The sequence below is a fragment of the Perca flavescens genome, chromosome 23 (assembly GCF_004354835.1).
Source record: "Perca flavescens isolate YP-PL-M2 chromosome 23, PFLA_1.0, whole genome shotgun sequence".
NCBI classification, from domain to species: domain Eukaryota; kingdom Metazoa; phylum Chordata; class Actinopteri; order Perciformes; family Percidae; genus Perca; species Perca flavescens.
In genome coordinates, this window is record NC_041353.1 from 24,092,525 (window position 1) to 24,117,582 (window position 25,058).

The 25,058-nt window shown below is 42.0% G+C and overlaps 1 protein-coding gene across 7 annotated transcripts in view; it reads right to left on the minus strand.

Annotated features, from left to right (window-relative positions):
- Positions 1–25,058, minus strand: part of LOC114549832 (EF-hand calcium-binding domain-containing protein 6) — a 67,693-nt gene that overhangs the window by 4,083 nt on the left and 38,552 nt on the right. For 6 of the 7 annotated variants that reach the window (XR_003691586.1, XM_028570102.1, XM_028570104.1 and 3 more), the window contains 14 exons: positions 24,175–24,388; positions 21,558–21,672; positions 20,051–20,178; positions 17,571–17,800; positions 16,523–16,586; positions 16,320–16,438; positions 16,066–16,236; positions 11,107–11,262; positions 9,567–9,777; positions 9,290–9,484; positions 6,674–6,916; positions 6,057–6,263; positions 2,278–2,461; positions 2,004–2,191 (listed from right to left, as the gene is read on the minus strand). Coding sequence is in view for 6 of the 7 variants with exons in the window: in XM_028570102.1 (XP_028425903.1) it covers positions 2,004–2,191; positions 2,278–2,461; positions 6,057–6,263; positions 6,674–6,916; positions 9,290–9,484; positions 9,567–9,777; positions 11,107–11,262; positions 16,066–16,236; positions 16,320–16,438; positions 16,523–16,586; positions 17,571–17,800; positions 20,051–20,178; positions 21,558–21,672; positions 24,175–24,388 (2,425 nt within the window). In the remaining variant the exon portion in view is untranslated. Of the gene's footprint in view, positions 1–299; positions 380–2,003; positions 2,192–2,277; positions 2,462–6,056; positions 6,264–6,673; positions 6,917–9,289; positions 9,485–9,566; positions 9,778–11,106; positions 11,263–16,065; positions 16,237–16,319; positions 16,439–16,522; positions 16,587–17,570; positions 17,801–20,050; positions 20,179–21,557; positions 21,673–24,174; positions 24,389–25,058 lie in introns of those variants that run through there. The other variant, XM_028570105.1, reaches the window with a different exon arrangement.

The window sequence follows — 25,058 nt, forward strand, 5'->3', positions numbered from 1 at the left end:
TGTAATCTCGTGTAGAGACACGCCATAGAATCAGATGAGATGGGGGGTTCTCGGCAATTTTACACAGATGGTGGTGGGTTCGGTCAAGACAATGCAGGTCTTTGTGATTCCAAAGTTGGTTTGGAAGCTTGCAGCTCATGGGTTGCCAGATAAGGGCCCTCACCCACACGCTCCATTAAAGCTTGGGGGGGCTCAACTCAGTCGCTCAGCAGGAGTCTTTTAAGCGCATGCCCACCCGTGTGTCATTGTTCAAAGCTTCATATACACCTCCCCATGCCAGAAAAGCACCGCAAACTCACCAAACTTGCCCAGTTTGCTTGTCATGGGAGGCGATAGTCGAGAGCCTGAGGGTGGGAGGTCCCCGCTGAGTTTACACAATCTGGCAACCCGGCGTCGCCCCCACCCACCCAACACACACACACACACACACACACACACACACACACACACACACACACACACACACACACACACACACACACACACACACACACACACACACACACACACACACACTTATAACCCAATTTAAACTTGCAGCCAATAACAGTACAATACATCAGATGTTAAACAGAGGAAAGGAGAGGGACTGCAGAGTTAAAATGAAATGTGCTGCTCAGCATGGGCATGTGTAGCTGAAAGTACATACCCCGTGTCCCAATTTCACGTTAACTCCAACTGTGATGACTGAATACATGAGGGAAAAGTACATTTCCAAATTGCTAACATGCAAACTAAAATCTCGACCCGCTAGTCTGGTACAGTCTGCCATGAAGGAGACGGGGGAGGAGTGGAGGAACCTCTCCCTTCAGCCAATCAGCATCCTCCACCCAGACAATACAGAGTCCCCAAATGCAGACTGAACCGTTTTTTTAAAAACTCATATGTGCCAACATTGATCAATATGTTAAATAATAATGCTTTTCGAGGCTATATGCATTGTGCAATAGTATCACAGTGTTCTGTTTATGTAGTGTGCAATTTACTGTATGTGGCCTGTGGCTCTCATTGATGTCCATTTTTTATTGTTTCTATTTGTTGATCTTCTTGTAAGTGCAGCTAAAGTTGCCAGATCAGAGTCCAAGAAATTTTTTCCCCAAGAGGACAATAAAGTATATTATATTGATAAGCATATATCAGCATATATCAGTGGGCAGCGGTGGTCTAAAGGTTAAAGAAACGAGTTTGGGACCTGGAGGTGGCTGGATCAATTCCCAGAACGACAGGATAAAATCTGGGTGGGGAAAGTGAAAGAGCAGCGCTTGTCCCTCCCTCATCACCACCACTGAGGTGCCCTTGAGCAAGGCCCTTAACCCCAACTGCTCCAGTGGAGCTGCTCAGTGTCCAGCAGATCAGATTGGGGTTGTACTGGGCAGCCTCCAGGTATGAACGTGGAACTGTGGGAATGTGACAGGTCGTCGTTGCAAATGAGAAATTGTTCTCAATCAACTTGGATAAATAAAGGTTAAATAAAAAAATAGATATAACTGATCCCCATGTGTATCATATCAAAATGCTCAGAACAAACTCAGCTTTGTGTAGTGATATGCAAAATTGTTCCAGAGCAATGTGTGAAGAGATAATTTGGCCCTAAAGCAGAAATCTTTCTCAAATCTCTTGTGAAAACATACCTAGATCTACAATTGTTTTGGTGCTTTGGAAATGAGTTGACAAAAGTATTGGGTTCACAAAAGTAGCGTAATATATGAATAAAATAGTAAATAAATGTCTAAAATGAAAAATGAAAGGAGTGTTGTCAAACACTGCTTGGACTAGCCAGTGCGTTGTTTGTCCTCAGAGGGTTAAGTCATTCGCAATTTGCATTTTATTGCACCATGTTGCATCAAAGTGGAGGAGATACAAATGTATATTAGGAAAAACTTATTTCTTTGGACAAAATTATTTACACACCTCATTTTTAGCTCAATATTAGATGGGTTGGACACCCATTTAAGAGCTTAATACGTGCAGACATAGAATTGCAGTATAATAAAAATGTTTACCGGTGTAATAGGAAGAGGGAGTCTACGTCGCTCATATTCCATCTTGGTCTCTGCTGGTTTTAGGTTCAAGAGGAAGTGACGAAGGAAGTTGTGATATGAAACGGAACCATTATTGGTGATGTCAAACTTCTCAGCCAGACGCTCTAGCTGCTCCTGAGTCATACTGATGCCGAGAGATTGGAGGATCTCTGCAACAAACAGTCAGTCCTGAGCATGTAGCAGGTAGAAGGAATAGCTCCGGGTCATATATGATTGCCTGTGGTTTGCTGCTCACCCAGGAAGGAGGTGGTGCTGATGTGTCCCTCTCGCTGAGGATCTTCCTCGGTACAGTTCCTCTGGATCTCTTTCCAGCAGCGCTGCACGGCCCCACGCAGCCTCCTCTCCGTGCTGCCCAGCGGGCTTCCTGTTCCCGGCCTCCCCACTGAGGCAGGACGCCTGGAGGGGCACTGGGGGGCAGACTGGGAGAGGAATGAGAGGAGGTGAGGAGTAGGGCTGCACAACTACACTGAAGAAAAGTCTCAGCTTTAGTTATTTAAGAGAGGTTTGCACCAAGCAGCTGATTCCAATGCCCTGTGTCGACCAGTGGTGGAATGTAACTAAGTACATTTACTCAAGTACTGTACTTAAGTCCAAATGTTGATGCACTTGTACTTTACTTGAGTCTTTTCTTTTCATGCCCCTTTCTACTTCTACTCTGCTACATTTCAGAGAGAAATATTGTACTTTTTACTCCACTACATTCATCTGTTACAGCTTTAGTTACTAGTTACTTTACACATTAAGATTGTTGCACACAAAACACATGCAGTTTATAAAATATTGAGGTTTTATTATAAATGAAACTACCCAACAATATACAGGCCAACAAGTCCAGCTGAAATGATTAGACCATTAAACACTTGATTGACAGAACTGTTTGGATAATTTCCAGTTTCTAAAATGGGAGGATTTTTCTGCATTGAGTACTTCTACTTTTAATACTTTGAGTATCTTTTCCTGATGATAGTTAGATACATTTTCAATGCAGGGCTTTTACTTGTAATTGAGTATTTTTGTGAACGAAAAGCGCGAGTCATATGTTGTAAGCTTATGTGTTAACAAACTTTGCATTACGCACATAAGGTTAAGAAGATGAGGTTAAAGATGCAGTAGGTAAGACTTATAAAACTACCTTTCTGTCATATTTGCTGAAACTGACCCTATCTAGATACTACATGAAGCAGGTCATTTAAAAACCACCAACAGCCTGTAGTGAGATTTGCAAAAATCCACCGCTACCTGTTCAGATGCACCAGTCAGGGCCAGGGGGGCTCATGCACACACATTCATTCTCCCTTGTGGGGGGAGGGGCTTAGGATACCGTTGGGCTTTAGCGGAAAGGGGGGGAGGGACTGAGAAGTTGTCGATGTTCAAATGTTTGGCTAAGAACTGGATCTTCACAATCCTACCTACAGCAAATTTAAGATTTTTATCAACTTCAAGTTTACAGTATTTTTGGTTCTCTGACTACAGATGTAAAAGTAAAGCATTGTTTTTTTTTAGATTTGTTCGCGACTGAGTGGTGTTGATTTGGTTACATTGCCATTAAAAATATATATATATAATTGTGACAATGAAAAAAAAAAATTGTTATAGATCAGTGCATTTGTGTTTAACTTCTATTGTCATAATGTCATAAAGGAACATCGGCCACCAGGCATCTTCACGTTATCAAATCTGGCACTCTTTATCACCCTGGTGTCTGCACAGGAGGTGTTCAATAATTCCAACTTATACAATTTCACTTAATGTTTAAGAAAACATTTGGAAATGAGGCAAAATAAGTTTGATCATTTCACTTCTGCAGTTCCACCTAATGTGAGAACATACCTGACAAAAGATGAGTTTAGGAATCCCCTGCAAAGATCTAAACTCTGGTTTGAAATCAGTTATTATTTACACATATAATACGTTTCTGAGGTGAACATGTGGTTCATGCTGTGTCTACAGCCTTGACCCGCCCACAATTTCAAATTGCTGCTTGAAGTCTGGCAACAGGCATCCGCTTATTTCAAGTAGGCTGTGCAGTGAATGGCATTTCTCAACACTTCACATACAGTACCGGACAAAAGGTGTCGACAAAGGACACGCACTTTGCTCTGTTTATTTGGCGTGTACAGACATACACACAAAGCTCTTTGCTTTCAATTTCATCTGTATATCAGTATATATACTGTCTATTTATATAAGGGTGTTTATTGTGTAAATATGTCTGTTTTTATTACTATTATTATTATTATTATAACGGATTCTAGTTTCTTGTTCATATACTTTATGTATATTTTTTTCTCCTATGTCTACTTAATGTGTATTTGTGTTATTCTGATGTGTGTACATTGTTTTTCTTTTGAGCTGCTGTGACACAGGAATTTCCCCAGAGTGGGATTAATAAAGTCTATCTTATCTTATAAACTATTTAAACATGGCGGACGTTCTGAAAATGTCAAATCTCTCTAAAATATAAGCCTTTCTTCAAAAGAAGTTTCTGAAGAAAAATTAGATGGCAAAGCAGCTACCAGATCTCGCCTTTCTTTGTACATATAAAGCAAATGTTCACCTCGTGTTATTTGCACAAATTTGACATTGTCTTTGCAGTCTGTGGGAATCTGCCCCGAACAGCTAATGTACCGACTGTACAACCATTAGCTGTGGCTAGCAACATACACAGAGGGTGTGTGATTGGTCTGACACAGGCACCACTGATTAAATCCATTTTTGCTAGGGCATCATGGCACTATATTTGAGGCCTCAATATAAAGCAAGCAGTATGACATTTTGATCACGGAAAAAAACATATTTTTGAGACACACCATTGAGACACATTCCACTAGCCTGGCTCTGCCCTTTCCCTTCAGTACTACGTCTGAGGGAGTGGCTGAGTTTGATGACGCTGAAGTTCGGTACCCTTCGGCGAGTTCCATAATGGCGGTGGAGAAAGATGCGAGAGAAGCCATTCGGTAATATCCAGAAGTTAAAGCCCGAGCAAGAACAATCTTTGCTGAGTTGTGTTGGTGGCCATGACGTTGTGGCCCTCCTCCCCACGGGGTTCGGGAACAGCTTGATTTTCCAGCTCGCTCGGTTAGTGGTGAAGGAGTTGGCTAAGGCTAACGCTAGCGATGCTAAGCCGACGTCACGACCAAACATTAGCGATTGGTTATGGCAGATCCAGAGTGGCTCTGGGCAGATCCAATAGTTTTAAACAGAGTACCCGCCTTCAAGGAAGTTAACACTTGTCAATGGAGAGTGAGCAGACCCTCTGTACTAATGAAATGGACCAGAGTATGTTAGGACCAGGCTAACATTCTACTGCCAGGTGGGAACAAAAGCACCTAGAGCTGTTCACTTGTGATCCGATCACTCAGATCGGACTTTAATGCCAGGTGTAAAAGGGGCCTAAGGGGGGCTTTCACACCTGAAAGTCCGAAACCACAGTCCGGACCAAGGTTTATGTTTTAGGTTTACGTTTATACATTTGATCCGAAGGGCTTCTCCGTCTCCTCGTCTCCTCGTATCCTTGTATCCTCTCTCTGCGTCAGAGTTTTTTTCAACTGACTGCTCCTCTTATGTCGGTCTGACACAGGCACTTTTGATTAAACGCATTTTAGCAGTGAGACATTTTCATCATGGGGAAAAAAACATGTTTGGAAACACATGATTTATATTTTGCAGGGAAATTGGAAAGACTCACTTTTTTGGAGCTAGCAAAATCTATCCTCTGCTCAAACCTTTATTTCTGTGTCTGCTATTATCCACATAAGTGCGCGAAGATAACCTTTCTCATTCAGTCTGACTTGATTTTCCAAATCCTACCTTTCTTGCTCTGTGTGCTTTTGTAAGTGGCACACACTCACACAAATCTGAAGAGTGCACAGAGCAGAGAGGGGCAGCAGGGATACTGTGATGAAGTGTCCAAGGGTTTTTAAGTGCACAGAGCAGTGTATTTGACGGGGAAATAAGTAAAAGTGAGTGAGAGAGAGAGTTATTAGTGTGCAGTCTTCATGTCATGTGCTGTACCTTAGTGCGTTGCAGAATGGCACCAACAGTCTCCGGGCAAAATGCTGTTGTTGAGGCTGTTTGTCTGGGCTCAGAGGAAGGCAATGGGACATTGTTGGTGGGACCCCCTGCTTCTGTCCTGCTCAGCACACCAAAACGCTTCAGAAACTCTCTGTACTGCAGCTTCTTCTGCTCATTCACGGGCATCTGACTCCACACACACTCAAACTGAGAAGCAAAAGGAAACACACACACACAATAATCATTTGCACTGGGGCGGGGGGTAGGGGGGGAGTAGGACCCCAAAGCGAGCTACAAACAGCACAGTAAATTGGCTTTACGGATGACTAACTTTCTCACGCAGTCCATAATTATCAGCAAAGATAAATTAGATTTTGATCAGAATAATTAAAGAAAACATATCAGGCTAAAACGAATGGTACTGGCAAATGCCCCGAAAGACTTATTCCCTCACAGACTCATTTCCTCATTTGTAACCATGGACGGATGCCAGTATGGGTTGTTTCAGCTCGAAAGCACTGGAAGAGTTGTTAGAAATGTGCTTGTTCTCTTGCATGGCAAGAATTCTCTGAATTATCGTGGACTGGAATACAAGCAAACAGTTTCTCTGGCTTCACCTGATCCTTTGTGAGTCTCGGGCAGTGGTGATCACAAAGCTGTCTGAACTGCCCTTTAGAGATTGTAGTGCTGTTGGAGGGGTCCAGATCCACAAGCTCTTTGGTGATTTCATACAAGTCACCGGAGACGACTTCCTGGATCTGCTGCAGAGGCTTTGTGCCTTCAGAGGTCTCGGTCTGGATAGGCGATCTATCGGTTTTAGTCCCTTGTTCCCAGGTCTTACTCAAGCGCCTCTCTGATGTCTACATCATTATAAACAGTAGCATACAACACACAAACACACACACACACACACACACACACACACACACACACACACACACACACTATAAGAGGTATACAGGGAGGGACAACATACAACCAACAGAAAAGGTCAACATTTTGAGGCAATACACTCATTTGCTTGCCTTCTAAGGGTGCTTTCTCACCTGCCTCATTTAGTTTGGTTGAATTGTGAGAATAGAGTTGGTTTTTCCCCCTTGGTGTGGTTCGTTTGGGCAGGTATGAACGCAGCAATCGCACTCGGGTGCACACCAAAAGCGTACCAACCGAGCGTACCGAGACCAGCTTGATGAGGTGGTCTCGGTACGCTTTCAATCCAACTCTGGAGCGGTTTGTTTGTGGCGAGAACGTGGTCCAACCTCGAACCGCACCAAATACTGTATGTGTACTCGAGTAGTCTGAGCTAAATGTCTCCTGCTGTCAGCTGTGCTTTGCAATCTGCGATGCGGCAGATCAGTACTGTAGCAGCTTCGATGTTTCTCTCACGGAAACAGACTGCGGCCGAAGCAAACAAACTATAGGTGTGAAAACGTCCTAAGGGTGAGATGATAAAACGAATATCACTGCCATGGCTGTGTTGAGTACAAAGCTGGAGTCAGGATGTGATTAGCCTAGCTTAGCATAACAAGACTAAGACCCTGTTACCTGCTATTAAAATCCGATCTGAGTGATCGGATCACACAAGGGGACAGCTCTAAGTACAGGTGAAAACACACCGAGGACGCTTTGAGGACGTTTTGAGATCCGATCTTTAAAACCACATTTGGAGGTGGTCTAAGCCATGTCCAGATTCTTTTAACAGTGAGAACGGGAATGCATCCCGTGTCCACATAAAAGGCCGCCTACTCAACTCTAAGCCAGACTACGTATTCATTGAAAGTATTTCTCATGTCACAGACCCCACTGAGTGAATTGTCAGCGTTTTTGTTCCTGTGCGGCTGATTGCCTGGAAAAGGCAGCCGTCGGTATAATAACTTATTTGTATTTTCATAAAAAGTCCCCGAATTCACCAATATGTAGGATATTACTACAAACTATCAAGCCCATGTTCCGTCTCCTTCTGTTATTTATTAGTCTTGCATTGCGAGAGCTTCAAAGCAGTTTCAATTCCCGTGAAAATCAGTAAATGTTGGGTCTTCATCAGCATTACTGTAACACGACTCCTATAAGCGAACACGAATAATAAAATGAAGCAGATATAATGTAGAAACTAAACTTCAAACCACAGAAATGCAGTTAGAAGCTACAAACTGCCGACTTAGAGCTGAACACATAGAGAGACTTTCTCTCCTGCACTGGTCCCGCCGCCCGTCAGTAGACATCCTTATGTCGGCACACTGACAGACTGTGGGCTTGATTTATGTGAGAGTAACAACTGACATATAGAAACACACACAACCAGCCTATATGCAAAAGGAAACGATGTACGTGTTTATTTGCATATAGAGCGGGGAAGTGAGATCCCATAACAAGTGGTCACTCAGGACGAATTGGGAGACACATTCCACTGCCAGGTGGGAACACACGCCCCTAGAGCTGTCCACTTGTGATCCGATCACTCAGTTTGGATTTAAAAACCAGGTGGAATCAGGGCCTAAGAGTCTACATCCATGCTAGCGGCTTTGTGAGACTGTACAGCGGTTCTTTGAGCTAAATTCTAGCGTCAACATGCTAACACGTTCACAGTAGCTGTGTTCCGAGTCAACTGTCAAGCAAATTTTGAGCGAACCTTTGAAATGTGGCAAAAAAGACATGTAAATTAGGTGCAATTCCATCAGCTGGTTTGAAGAAAATAAACTAAGCCACAGCGTAGTTTGGTCAGAAGTTGGTGCTGTAGGCTACGCATGGCTGTAATCCACCAGTAAACAGAGTAGAAGACATAGAGGTAGCTAACCGGAAACAGAACAAGTCGCCTTGGCCATCTAATCCTTCTACGAGAGAAAAATGGACAGAGGTATCTAGGAAGTATATCCCGGAAGATGCAGACAGCGTAAACAGCTGATCAGTCCTGTGAGTTAAATGTTCACTAAACCAGAACTTATGTGACAGAGGCATTTCCATATCCCATTTAGAGCATCAACCACCTCAAGCGAGTGTAAAAAAAAAAATGTACACAGTTGAGGAAGTTATATCAAATTTTGCCATTTCCATCCAGCTTTTCTAAATTGCAACTTTAAAATGCACATCAAAATGTGTGATGAAACACAGCTAATGACAATGTGAACGTGCAGATGCTAAGCGGGGAAAAATGGTGACCGTGTTCCCCACGTTAGCATCATCGGAAGTGAAAAAGCATATTTCCCTTAAGTAGCTCCGGAAACAGCTTCTCTTACCAGTGGGCTCTGTGACTGAAACGTGTTGAGGAAATCCTTCCAGTTAACGGTGCAGTTCTCACGGTCCAGCTGCAGTTTGGTCAGCATGTATCTGTACTGTTTGTCTGACAGACGGGCACAAAAGTTCTCCAGCACCTGGCGAAATTCCAGCGCTTTGACTGTCCCTGTCCCACTCTGGTCAAAGGCCAAGAATGCCTGGAGGACAGAAACAGACACCGAAAAGTGATCAGAAGAGAAACCGATGACAAAGAATAATGAAGCATGTTGTAAGCTTCACCTTATGCAGATGAGCTGCTGACGCAGTTACTAGTTCTCGCATCCTAGCCAGAGCCAGGCCTGGACTGAGGCTGTCCAAGGACTCTATCTGGCCCACAGCATCAGGAGAAGCAGGAGGACACTCACACCTCTTCTCTGCTTTAGGGTCAAACTCAGACAGGAAGTCCATGTAAGACAGCCTCTCACTGTTATCATCCATGGGAACCTCAAGCCTATAGAGACACACAAACAAGTTGGTTTCACAATGAATGATTTAAACTAACAAGTGCAGATTTGTTATTAATTTAACATACTTATACTATAAATCCAGAAAGGGAAATTAAACCTTTTTCACTCTGTTGTTAGTAACACACATTACACACAGGCCTAAAATACACACACACGCTCAGGACGTACACATGCACAAATGGAGAGAGATGTCAGATTGAGGGGGCTGCAGCTGTTGATGGGCTGCCGCCTGAACAGTTGGGGGTTTGGAGCCTTGCTTAAGGACACCTTGGCAGTTCCTAGGAGGTGAACCCCTCCAGATACCAGTCACATTTCGGTTCCCAACCCAACTCCCTACGGACTGAGCTACTGCCACCCTAGTGTCGCATTGCCAGACCTTCCTCCACAGCGCTGCACAGTAAGGTCTAGCTAGTCCGCACAGCATTCCGGGATGGGAGAAAAACGTGCTCTGGTTTATTGGCATTTCTTTAAACCAATCACAATCTAAACTTTACAAACACATTCTAGAGGCGCAGGGCAGTCAGAGGATCTATGACTTTCCCAGTTATAGTGACAATAAGGAGGCTTCCGAGCAGGTCCCAGAACAGATCGCCATCCAATCTACAAATATCAAAAGTTGTTGAAACCAAATCCATCCATCCATCCATCCTTGCATCTATTCATCCATACATCCATCTGTCCATTCATCCATTCATCCATCCATGGTGTTCCTCAAGGTCTTGGTGTCTTACAGTAATGTGGTATTTTGAAGACTTTTGCCAATTTTTTTCTCCAAAAAATGGTTCAATTCACCACCAAATCTGTGTACCGTAACACATGATATCAACCAAAAAATGGCTGCAACAAATTATGAGACATACGTAAGTGAGCATGACAATGGCCATCATATACTTCAATCATAATGTTCTCACCCCTTATACAATCTAACAAACCTTCAACAATAAATTAACAGACCCGATTCAATGTTTCTCATTGTGGTCTTTGGCAAGATTTTCTTTACAGTTTACAGTTTTTTTTCGATTGCTAAACGACAGTGGTTACAACTGAATCCACAAAACTCTAACCACAGTCTGCACTACCAACAGTCACCTGAACTAAACCGTTCACATCACAGTGAGCAGGCTGAGGTTAAAGCCATGGGATAAGTGTGTAGAGTTTTGAAAACTGCATTCAAACAATGAGAAACAAACTAGAGTTTGGTCCACATGAACTGCTGCTGTGCAGACTGTGGTTTTTAGTTTTGCACATGTCTCCAGTTGTGCCCACTACTATAATGGCTGTCTCTACAGGGAAAAATAAATGATGGAGTTGACCTGCGCAGGTGATTTACAAGCTGCTCTCTCCGGACAGAGCAGCTGTAGGTTTGTAGCAGGCTCAGCAGCTCCTCCACCGTCACTGTGCCATCTCTACTCGTTGCCAGATGAGTCAGGGAGTCGCTCAACCCCTTGTAGTTCTCCTGCACAATCTGTCTGTGGACAGCACAACAAGAGCTCAGGTTATAAGCTGTGCTGCTATGCTTCCATAGCTTCACTCAAGTATTTCTGTTCATCAGAAAACAAATATGAGAACAAAAATATTTGGAAAGTTTAATGCAGATTCTGAAAGCAACTGGTGTTTTTGCTCTCATACTGTAAATCAAAACTAATAACTAATACATTGACATACCTATCGTACAGCTACACTTGAAAATGTGTGGGATTTCCTGTAATAAGCCTTGTTACACTGCATTCACAATATTCATTAAGAACAATATTTCTTTTATGGGCTTAATCATAATCACAGCATGTGCTTAAATGTTTGTTTATCCAAATCCCCTGTGGTACGGAGCTCGTTCAGGAGAGTAGCCACGCTCATATTACAGCGTATGTAATATCTGTAAATTGTACTGACACTCCAGAGCAAAGCTTGTTTAGCATTCAAGGTTTTGCATTCATTTAAATGGCCAGTGTCATTTATACTTAAAGGTCCCACGACATGCTGCTCTTTGAATGTTTTTATATAGGCCTAAGTGGTCCCTTAATACTGGATCTGAAGTATCTTTTATATTAGGCCTTAGTGGTCCCCTAATACTGTATCTGAAGTCTCTTTTATATAGACCTTAGTGGTCCCCTAATACTGTATCTGAAGTCTCTTTTATATAGACCTTAGTGGTCCCCTAATACTGTATCTGAAGTCTCTTTTATATAGACCTTAGTGGTCCCCTAATACTGTATCTGAAGTCTCTTTTATATAGACCTTAGTGGTCCCCTAATACTGTATCTGAAGTCTCTTTTATATAGGCCTTAGTGGTCCCCTAATACTGTATCTGAAGTCTCTTTTATATAGACCTTAGTGGTCCCCTAATACTGTATCTGAAGTCTCTTTTATATAGGCCTTAGTGGTCCCCTAATACTGTATCTGAAGTCTCTTTTATATAGACCTTAGTGGTCCCCTAATACTGTATCTGAAGTGTCTTTTATATAAACCTTAGTGGTCCCCTAATACTGTATCTGAAGTCTCTTTTATATAGACCTTAGTGGTACCCTAATACTGTATCTGAAGTCTCTTTTATATAGGCCTTAGTGGTCCCCTAATACTGTATCTGAAGTCTCTTTTATATAGACCTTAGTGGTCCCCTAATACTGTATCTGAAGTCTCTTTTATATAGACCTTAGTGGTCCCCTAATACTGTATCTGAAGTCTCTTTTATATAGACCTTAGTGGTCCCCTAATACTGTATCTGAAGTCTCTTTTATATAGACCTTAGTGGTCCCCTAATACTGTATCTGAAGTCTCTTTTATATAGGCCTTAGTGGTCCCCTAATACTGTATCTGAAGTCTCTTTTATATAGACCTTAGTGGTCCCCTAATACTGTATCTGAAGTCTCTTTTATATAGACCTTAGTGGTCCCCTAATACTGTATCTGAAGTCTCTTTTATACAGTATAGACCTTAGTGGTCCCCTAATACTGTATCTGAAGTCTCTTTTATATAGACCTTAGTGGTCCTCTAATACTGTATCTGAAGTCTCTTTCCCTGAAATTCAGCCTTGGTGCAGAATTACAGCCACTAGAGCCAGTCCCACAATGAGCTTTCCTTAGGATGTGCCATTTCTGTGTCTGTAGCTATTGAGGAGGAGAGAGGGGGGGGAAGGTGGAGGGTGGGGGTGTGGCCTTGCCCAACTGCCACTTTGCTTGCTTGAAAACCATGATGTCTCTCTCTCATGGGTGGGCCAAATTCTCTGGGGGGGCAAAGCAGAGAAAGGGGAGGTAACCTTGCTCCTTATGACCTCATAAGGAGAAGATTCCAGATAGGCCCATCTGAGCTTTCATTTTCTCAAAGGCAGAGCAGGATACCCAGGGCTCGGTTTACACCTATCACCATTTCTAGCCACTGGGGAACTCATATTAATGTTAAAAAACCTCATAAAGTTACATTTTCATGCCATGGGCCCTTTAATAGTTATTAAAGGTACAATATGTAACATGTCTGCTTTAAAATGTCTAAAAATTACCATACCTATGTTATATATTTTTATGAGTTGTGTTCTTACACTATCCTAAATGTTTCCACCAAATGTCAAACCCAGAGAAATCTGTTATTTTATTTTCAGACACGGCACGTTTCCTTTAGTCGCCTGTCATGGTGTCATATAACCTTTCACCCTCCAGTTACTCTAACTTCCGTCAGAACACTGGCACCAAGATGATACGTTCAGGAGTAATTGTAAATCATACAATGTCACAGAAAAAAAATATTTTTTTTTTGCCATACAGCATCATTTTGTGATTAATTACATCCCACTTTTTATCACAGTAATACAACAGAGACCTTATCTATTTTGAAAGTTCAATATCGATACCAGCTTGACGTTACTACAATGTGCGAACGTTGATGCTAAAGCTTTGTGGGTAAAATTGAGGTTACAACATCGTTCAACACACTAATAGTTATTTTTAGACTGTTTCGACCACAGCTAACAGGACTGAGCTAACCCACGAATAACTTCACTAGCTAGTAACGTTAACGTTAGCTGTATAAACGATTAATCTAATGCTAATTTAGCCAGCTAGCACACCCCGGTCTGTCTGCCTCACTCCCCCGGCGCAGAGAGACTCAGTCGGGATGACAGCTGACAACAGCCCCGGGACATATAGCTAGCTAGTTACCGTTAGCCCCCACTAATCAAGAAAAACGTAATTATGTTGGGGAAACTGCAGCTATTTTATTAGAATAACATAAATAAACGTAACGTGAATAAACTTGAATGGGTAAACTCGTCCGTTAACTGATGCATTCTAACCGGCAGCAAAGGTGTTTAACACTAAAAACTCCCATAATTCCACGCAACTTCACAACGTCATCAAAAGTCCAGTTTTACCGTCCATTGTTTTGGTTGAGAGACCCCTAGCGGCAGAAAGTTACATATTGTACGTTTAACAGCATTTGACACGTTTTACACTACAACAGACGGAAAACCTGGAACACCCACATACTGTATGTCAAAGCATTCACAGCTACTAGACAGCCAACAACACAGAACGAACGCACGGGAACTGCAAGGAGAGGATGAGGGAGTGATATATGTCATATGAGACAGCTGGCACTCTGTGACTGTTAAGAGGGACTCCAATCTGCAGTGTAGCTCATTCACTTCACTGATGAATGGAGAATTATACAGAGTTACAATGCCGTACAGACCAGCCAAATAACCTCACACAAGGCGGAAAGCCAAAGGGTCAAAACACATGAAAATGTGATAAACCCAGGCCATTGCATACCCATGACGTAGGCTTGTGCAATGCGCAGATCTAAAGAAATCATCTCTAACTCAGTTATCAAAAAAAAAAATTAACAGTACATGTATCAATCATTTTAATTCTTACAACTGCTGAATTAACAGGCAATGGTACATGATTTTTTGAAGAGCAGATATAGAAAAGCCAACTTAAACTATTTGATCCGTAGTGGATGGGTCAAACAAACACAGGACCTTACCATGGAAGAGCAGGGTTCAAGTTCTGCTTGAAAATAAAAGGAAACAAACGTCACATTCAGCATCACATGCTTAACCGGATGTAAAGTAACGTCTGATTTGAACCCAAACCAAAATCTTTCTTTAAAAACTTAACCAAGTAGTTTTAATGCCTAATCATAACCGATTTGTTTTTGTGCCTAAACATAACCAAACTGCGACCGTTAACATTCTCTGCTTAGTCTTGCATTGCCAGACCTTCCTCTACAGCGCTGCGGAGGAGGGTCTGGCACGGAGCAATGGCACTTCTGCAAAATAGCCTCTGGAAGGAACTTGTTTTGGTGGAACATGTGTACGTTCAAAAGTTGTTTTAGTCGTGCAACAGAAAACTCTGATTGGACAGATAGTCTAGCTAGCTGTCTGGATTTACCCTGCACAGATCTGAGGAGCAGTTAACCGTAGTCCTTATAAATTGACCGGAGTTTAAAATGCCATCACAAAGAAAGCCCAAGGATATCCAGCCTAAATGAGGAACATCTGGCGGAATTTCCGGTGGCAATCCCAGAAGTGGAACGTCGTGTATATAGACCATTAAAGACTTAAAGCAATGGGGATACAGCCCTACTCTGCTTTTTTCCAAGTTGCTGTCCCAACCAGAGGGACTGAAAATTATACAAACATACTGCACAGAGGCAGGAGTACATAACAAGGACACAAAGTGTCATAGATGTGAAAAAAACATGAACAATATCATTTATATTTTTCTACTTTCCATTGCAGTTAAACAATAGGCCTACAGAAAAAGCAGCACTTCCCACGCCGATGATTACATGCTCTTGGTTTTGCACCTTCAACACCTCTACAACACACATGACATGACACACATCTACGCACTGCTTTCATTACTGATCCACCCACGCCATTGGCTTGTGTGAACCTTTTGTTTCAAGTAAATAAATATCTTGCAAGGACTTATCCTTAGAGATAGGGTAAGAAGCTCAGACATCCAGAAGAAGCTCAGGGTAGAACTGCCACTCCTAATGTCGAAAGGAGTCTGTTTAGGTGGCCGGGTATCTGATTGGGATGCCTCCCTGTGGATGCATTCCAGGCGAGTGCAACTGTAGGAAGAGACAACGGAGCAGAGGAAAAGCATGCTGGAGGGACTGCATATACCATCTGGCTTGGGAAAGGATGTGGCTGAGGAGAAGGACATCTGGGCTACCTTACTTAGCCCGCTGCCACTGCTGACCTGGATAAACTCCAGAGAATTGATCGATTGGGTAATCTAAAATTGCCCACAGTATCCTTCTTCGCTTACTCAATGCACTCGAGCGATGCAGCGTCAGAGGACACTGGTCTGTCAGCGTTCTGCCGGGCGACAGCTTGGTTGAGCTTCTGGCTCCGAGGCCCGAGATACCCTTCGTGATGAAACCCCAGCTTTTCCAAGAAGTCACAAACTGCCACGCAGCCCCGGCACTCTGGGTCATACCTGTCAAAATGAAGTAGAACAAATTGTGGCCGGCACAGCCAAGAGCCCTGCACTGTATGATGTAATGATGGTGTATCTCTTACCTCGACCAGAGCTGGTCGAACTCTTCGGAATTCATGGGGAGAGCATAGGTGAAGAGGAGTCCCCTCAAGCTCTTTTTATGGATCCAACCCTGGCCGTCTTTGTCAAACTGGCACAGCACCTGACGGGAAAGAGAGGAACAGGTCCAGATCGTTGCATCACGCAAATAATCAATTTAGGTGTGCTTTCTGTGAGTTTTACCGACCTTAGACATGTCTGCCCACTTGTAGCAAGCATCAGAGGCCAGGAGTTCATGGAGCTGCTCTTGTCTGTCAGGAGAGACCGAAAACAAACAGACATTCAACCTTTATTTATCCTGGAGAGATCATTGAGAGGCGACCCTCATTTTCAATGTCATCGAGTCAGATTACAAAGACAAATACAGAACGACAACACAGAAAGTACAATCATAAGAAATATGGAAAGACAATAATGAAGCATTCAGAATTGGAAAAATGATGTGATAAATGCATTAGGATAATAGGGATGCAAAAGAAAATACAATTATGTAAAGCAGAAGTTTGCAGGTTTAAAACCAGATTTCTAAACTGTCCAAGAGGCACAATTGAGTTGATTTTAAGAAAGTGCTGTAATTTATTCCAGGAGTCACTAATACTAAAACTAAAAGCAGTTTTTTCCAAGTTCAGACCGAGCTCGTGGAACATGAAGTCAAAGCCAGTCAGCAGAGCCAGTCTGACAATGTCCCTCTGAGTAACAGAGAAGTTCTGCAAGGTTAGATGGCACTTTTCCAAGAAGAGCCTTATAGATAGAGATACTAGTGAGTATCTCGTGTTTCTTGGAGAAAAGACCACCCAATACTTTCATATAAAATACAATGATGTGTAACATAGACATGACGGGTTATGAAGCTTGAGGCGGAGTGATAGACTGAGTCCAGAGATTTGAGAGTTGAAGATGATGCCTGTCTATAAATCACATTGTCATAGTCCAAGATTGACATGAAAACTGCCTCAACAACCCTTTTCCTACAAAACATGGGAAAGATGCTTCTGTTTCTGTAAAAAATTGCCATTTTTTTGCCTTAGTCTGCACACAAGATTATCAATGGGAAATTTGAAGGAGAGCTTTTCGTCAATCCAGATGCCAAGGTATTTATATTCTGTGACTCTCTCAATCAGAGGTCCGTTCATAGTGGAAATATTAAGGTTAGAATAATCGCTACATACAGTAGAAGCACACCAACTTTCCTCAAAATGTCCAAGCATCAGTAATAATAACCATTTGGGACTCACACACGCGCTGTTTGTGTCCCTTGTTTGCGTTTGCCATTGTTTTCAACAACGTGGACAAATTCGGCGTAGTTGAGGTTGCCCCCGGGATGCAGACCCATCAGATCAAGCAGCCGCTGGTACTCTGCCTCCCTGCAGAAAAATCCCAAGCTGCTGTACAGCACTTTGAAGTCACTGCAGTCGACCACGCCTTTACGTTTCCTGTCCATCAGTCGGAACGCTGTCAGGTTGTCCTGATGGGGGGAGATTGGTTTATCAGAACAGAGACATGCTTGGAGTTTTTAGTCAAGTCAAGTGGGTTTTATTGTCATTTCAACCATATACACTGTATATAGTGAGAAGAGACAACGTTTCACCGTGGATCAAGTGGTGTTACACATTTGAAATATATAAAAACTACCTTATATAAAAACATTATATAAAAACGACATTTGAGACAGGCTACATTTAGTGCACACACATTATAGGTTATACATAAAGTGCAATTACTACTTAAAGTAGAGCATTTAAGACAGATAAGGGACAGGACAGACAACAAAAGACAGGGCATAAGTAGACTTGTTACAGAGCACTGATTGTTATGAGTTAGGTTCACCGTGAGGTGGAGGAAGAATATATGGAATTTAGCAGCAGAAAAAAAAGTGCAGGAGTCCATTTCAGCTCACCGTGAAAAATGTGCATCATGTTTTGTTGTTCAACAGTCTGACTACTTGAAGGAAGAAGCTCTTCCCCATTCTAGAGGTGCGGGCTAGGTTATACTAGGGTACCTTCTACCTGATGGCAGTAATCCTTAAATATTTAATATGTAACATGTCCTCATTAAAATGTCTAATAACTTCTTTTATTTTGTTGAGTTGTGTACTTATATTATCCGAAATGTTTCCAACAAATCTTCAAACTCAGGGAAATCTGTAATTTTCTTAAAGCCAGTCCTTCCAGAAAAATGCTGAGTTTTTTTGTGATTGTTGCGGGCAAAAATCCTTGATTATGCGGCACGTTTTATTAAAAAGTGCGATGGAATGTGCGGGATATTTATGCAATTTTATCCGATGAAATTGCGGGAACTTACAAAAACTGCGGTTTGATTAAAAAAAGAGAAAAAAAAAAATGATTCCCCCAACACCCTGCTTTTTGACAATATTCACATCGCGTAATTACGTCACTTCATAACGTTCCCATGGCAACAGGGGAAAATGGCTGCTCTTGTTTTAAGTAAACTCAATATTTTTCAACTTTCTGCTAAGATATAGGTGACTTTTTTGCAATGAAAATGCGGGGATTATGAAATCATGCAAGCCCCGCATATTTTGCGCGAAAATCGGCAATTTATGCGGCGAAAGTGCGGCGTATTTGAAAAAAATGCGGCCCCCGCATCAATATGCGGACTTTGGTTGATTATGCATTGAATAAATGAATAGCGTGAGATGAACTTCACCCACTCTAGTTGCTCTAATTTCTAGGAAAACACGGTCAAATCCAGATGATATGTCAGAGAGCAAATCATACAATGTCACAAAATATACTCAGTAACAGCAATACAGCATCATTTAAAAAAAAATATATTTTATGCTAACACAGTAATGCAGAAGAGACTTCATTTATTGATATTTTTTCAATTTTGATCCAGTTTACTAAAACATGCTACGTGACAAGTGGCTCATGCTAGCCACCAAGCTAATGCTCATGGTGATGTTATAATTACTCCCTGGCTTTGTTGGCGTGTTGCTGCATGTCTCGGCACGTTACCACCGCCTGTAGATCACTGGAATAGAGTGAAACCATTGGCAGGATTGTGTATCGCCTCACCCACACGTGCTTGTGCATTCATGTGTGTGTTCAACGGATAAACAAAACAGGGACCCGCTCATAAAACAACAGCTCCATAGCGTTGCTGGTGGTAGCGGAAACTGGACTTTTACCAATACAAGTTCCAGGGTGTCATTGGCGCGGCTCATGAATCTGATTACAGACCTGCACGCCATCCCCTCTGCTGCCTTGTGTGCTGTACATCCCAGCGCTCTGATCTCTGAGGGAGTTGCCATTGCTCTCCGATACTGTAGTTGCTGCTGCGCGACACGTCTATAGCGAGAATGCAGGAAGGCTGCTCTCGAAGACGTCTCTTTGTTAAAACTTTCACAGTGGCTTCATACAGAGATGTTCTTATTACTTTTGTTTAGCTTCTACCGGCTTTCCTCATTCTCCTCCTTTCTAGTTGGCCGTACGTTTGTATGTAAATATTCAAAACACTTTGTAAAAGAAGTTCCTGTTTGGAGACATTCCACACAGCATCACTCGCTCCTTCAGTTCCTGGTAACGTATCTTATGGCATAAAATGCCCATAGATAGGGCCAAAATCTTAGGAAATATTACTTCAAGAAAAAGCAGCCATTCACATCAGTCTTTTTTTATTAATTAAAATAGCAGCAGTATGTATTCTTAATTAGCATCATGTCTGAAAGACTTGCTGTGAACATCTTGCTCACCCCATGGATGATCTTGATGCTGGTCTTCATGACAGCCAGGCACTGCTCAGCTGAAGTAAGCAAGGGGGCGACCTCATCTTTCCCACCATGACCCCCGGAGCGCTGCTGCCCGTCGCTGGCTGTGGCCTCTGCAGAAACCACAGGGGGGAAACATATGTTAAATCACGAGTTTTGATATTTGGCCTTTTAATCGATTGGGGATGACAGGATATATTTATTGTTGTCAGGGGTGGGGCAAGAAGGGGGGCATGGGGTGGCATCCTTTGGGCTGGAGTAATGTCAATCTGACAATTGTGATTTCCATTGGATCAGAGTACTGTCACTTGGCTGCCTGACAATTGTCCCAGCCCTTGTCATATGACCAAATAATGTTTCCATGGTGACTATCCAAACTTCTGGAACCACTGGGATTTTTTTTTTTTTTTTTGTATTTGGATATACATTTTTTCTTTTTAAATGAAAACAAGTGAAATTAATAGTAATAATTAATAATTGTAAGCAGATCTTCTATGCTGTATTCCAATAAAATGTTGCCCACCCCCGCTGACTAATTGTTGGTGCCCTCTGTGCCTCCCCACTTCAAAAATCCTGGAATCACCCCTGATTGTTCTTATTGCTGTTCTGATGATCCTGCTTGTTCACTGATGCAGTATTGCTGAGTCTATGCTGCCCTGACTAATGTTGTTTCAAGTCTGTTTTATGTTGCACTTGAAAACCAATTGCCCATCGGGGACAGATAAAGTTGAAAGTTGAAGTTGAAGTAATCAGGCACATAATTAACTGCGTCTTACATTCCTAGTCTTTTGGAGGGTATTTTACCCAACAAATTGGAATTTTTGTTCCATTTTGGGAATCACAAGTTTTTTCACACTCCACAGAACGCCCTTCATGTCTTAAAGCACACTGGGCATTTAACTGCCTGACCTAATTCATATTTAATTAGACGCACACTTGTATTCTAAATTCAGGAAACTTGATTTGTATGCCTTGCAAACATGACTAACTTTAGGTCCTGGCTTTGTTTGAGGATTCTATTTTTTTCTCTTTGTTGTTATTCTTTCTAGTGTGTTTCTTTTTCTTTTTTTTTTAAAGAGGATACAAATTAGAGCGATGCCCTGCTGCTCTGTTTTCTGCTTTCAAAGCATATAATTAGCCCAAACAAGCAAAAATGAGTGTGATTCTGAATCTGTGCTTCCCCGCTCTGCTACTTGAGAGACGGAGAGGCTCACTCTATACCCTATTTATAATCCGGGAAGATTTCTCCAATGGCTCATGTGCTAAGAAAGACATCATTTTACAGGAAGCAGGGAGCTTATGTTTGATCACGGTGGGTGGGTAGGAGTTGGGATGCAAGGCGAGATGGAGTGGAGGGGGACGGGAGCCTGCTGGGGAGTAGGAAGGGATTTTAAAAATCTCTTTTTAAGCAATGAAAACCCTGCCATGCAGAACTGATGGGATTGCGGACGCCGCTGGTCAAGATGTTCTGGCTGCCGTTCCTCTGGCTCACCCTCGTACTTCACCAGGAACAACGAGCGCTCGATCCGTCCATCCCTGAAGCCCAGCTGTTCAGCCAACTTGTGGAAATTCTTATCGTCCAAGATGACCCAGCTGTCCTCTAGTATCTAGTGGTAAAAGAAGAGAAAGCAGGACAAGCTGACAGTCTGCTGAACTGCACTGTGCTTCAGGCCAGGCTGCATTGACATTGACATTAACATTAACATTAACATTAACAGGAAATTTGACCTGTATCTTTTACTAACCAGCTACGGAAGATTTGCCTAAATGAAATGCAGTAAAATGCAATACACATTGTTTTATGTATGTTTTATTTTTTAAAGATTATTTAAAGCTGCGATATGATATTAACGGCGAGCCAAAAGCGGTCGCGCTACACTTCCTCTGAGACAAGCAGGCAAAACAGTGGTTTCTATGCCCTGGGGACTGACTGACAGGCTGAGGCTGTAAGGCAAGGCAACTTCATTTCTATAGCACATTTCAGCAACAAGGCAAATTCAAAGTGCTAAACATTAAAGAGCAATTAAAAACGGCCAGGAAAATATACTGGCTGAAATAGGAAAATATACACATACAAGAGTAAAAGTTACAGTGAGTAAGAAATGAATAACTATTCAATTTAATAGGTTGTAGGGACGGGTTTGGGATGGGAGGGGGAAGTGATTTTTGTGTAAAATGTTCTAAATAAGTAAATAGGATAAATAGGTTTGGAATTATTGTTACAACTGAAATACATTTTTGTTATTACAGAGGGAAAGTACCAAAAAAAGAATTTGAGGTAGCGGTACCAATAAAATTGTGAACGGTACCCAACCCTAACAGTATGTGTATTTATTTACTTACTGAATGAATTGTTTTATTATTGTGATATACCTCTGCCTGTCATGGCTGCCATCAGCTCAACCCTCTCCCACGACAATAATTTACATACAGTCCCTAATCTGGCTAAACCTGCGTCTGGTTTACAACGCAAGAACCAAGTTTGAGTTATCTTCTCACAAAAGTAGGGCTGGACAATTAATTAAATATGAATTGCAATCAAGATTTTAGCTTTCCACAATTAAATGAACATGATCGACTGCGATGTTGGCGTTTAAATGCTCTGCTGCATATCACAGTAAGCGCTTCCTAACTAACAGCATGACTCGGGAAGGACTCAGCCAGCCAGTGCTGCACCAGCAGGTGCATAACGCATGGACGTTCAGTATAACAACACAGACCTCTACACACATCAGACTGCTCGGTTATAACTCCACTCTGTTATGCTACAAAATATATGACTATTCAAAAGGTACTCAGAAGGCTTCTTTCTTAAAGGACAATTTTGACACAAAATGAAATGTTCTCTGGGATATGTTTTTATGCTAATCTAATGTGTCTGTAGCTTGAAACTAGCTACCGCAAACCGGTGTTTAGCTGCTAATGCTAGCTTTCGGGGCAAAGGTTAAATCATTTCTACACCACTAACAAGGCTCAAAATAGCACCACACTGAGGGTCCCTAAATGCGAACCAAAGCATTGAGAACTTTGTAAGTGTACAGACAGTTCATTAAAAAGATAGATTATAAAGACAGTAGCGTTAATGTTTACATGCGGTCGCCATCTTGGATAACAGTCATGACCAGTCAAACAACGAACGCCGTGTAACCAGTAACCAGTAACATAGCTCAAACACAGCGTTCGTGATTTGACTGGTCATGACTGTTATCCAAAATGGTGGCCGCCTGTCTTTAAAATCTATTAAATAAATATATTAAATATAATCACATTCAATAAGCACGAAAACATATCCCAGAGAACGGTTGACTCGGTACACGTGTTATTAACCTCTAAATTCCTTTTGCGCCGGAATTGTCCTTTAAACAGATAACTTTATTAAAGAATATTTAACATTATTATACATACATACATACATACATGTCAACCAATTTTAGAAATGAACACTGAAAAAATAGAAAGAATAAATAGAAATAAAACTAGAAGGGCAGACCTTCACCAAGGCATGCTCAATCTCACAATGTTCATGCAGTGTGAATCTACCCATTTTTGTAATTATTCCAACACCACATGAATGCAGCACAAACACCCTATCTCGCAATATTAAAGAAAGTGAAAATAATTTCTGTATCCGCCCCGTGGTTCAGATCGGCTTCAAAAATGAATGGGTTCGTCCTTGGCCCATGATACACCCTTCCAACAGGTTTCATGAAAATCAGGCCAGTACTTGTTCCGTCACGACAAGCAAACCGAAAAAACTGAAACAAAAACATACCCTACTTGGCGGGAAACATCATCGTACTGTATGTTCAGTATCAGTCAATTGCCGACCATTTAAATAAAGAACTACGTAATGACACCATTTCCAAATCAACCCAAGTACTGTTTTCTGCATTATATGGATAGGCTGTCATATGGGCACATATCGGACAAAATAGATGCAGATAGGGATCCATACCGATATGTCTGTAATAGGCCAACATCGATGAATCGATCAGGCTCTACAAATATATCTACAATATCTACAATGTACACATCCATGTGGAGATTGGCAGGGTTTGGTATGTCTGCTTTTAAGATGGTCATGTAGCTTGTATTTGTTCCCCACTTACCTTCCGTACATCTGTCTCTGACAGCGTCCCATCAGAGCTGTGGGTGATGGCCTGGATGCGGTCAGTCAGGCTGCTTTGGCGTTGCTCTAACCTTACTCTCATCCTCTGGAAAACAATGTCCAGGAGGTTGCAGGTGTCCGAACTGACTTCAGGGCTGGAGGGAGGCCGCTGTCCGCTGACTGACTGCAGGGGCGACTGAGGCGATGTGTACAGCCTGTAGGGAAAATTGGTTGGAACTCAGTAAAGAATGGGACTATAATAAAAGATGGCGTAGCCAGGGCTGCAGTCAGGAGTCTGTTTGCACAACTCCAAGTGACCAACATCATGCTGTATTCCAATCTAAAATAAATGCAACAATGCATCTTCAAATGTGAAAAGTAATTTTTACGATAAATAAGACAAATGAAGAACTACCTATTGACCTATTGGCATGACGTATGTACTTCAACCCTTCAAGAACCAAAAATGAATTCATATGTAGTGGCCAATCAAAGGTTGGATGGATTAGGGGTCAGATTAACCCTATCAGGTTAAGGGGTTAGGGTCAGAGGAAGGCAACTGAAATTTTCTCTGCAGGAAAGTCTGTCTGAGTGTAAGACAAGTCTTAAAAAAAATATTAAAACGTGGAAATAATGTGTCTAGATTAGTGTTAATTTCGTCAGACGAGACGAGACTAAATATGTTTGTCAACAACCTTTTTTTCCATGACAAAGACGAGACTGCGCCAATGTCCAAAAACGCTGACTAAGACTAAATTAACATGCATTATTGTTGAAGAAAAAAGACGAGACTAAAATGTCTGGCATAAAATAAAAACTAAGATAAAATCTCTCTTCATTTTTGTCTACAATCGTCTCTACTTTTCCATCATGAAATAGAATATT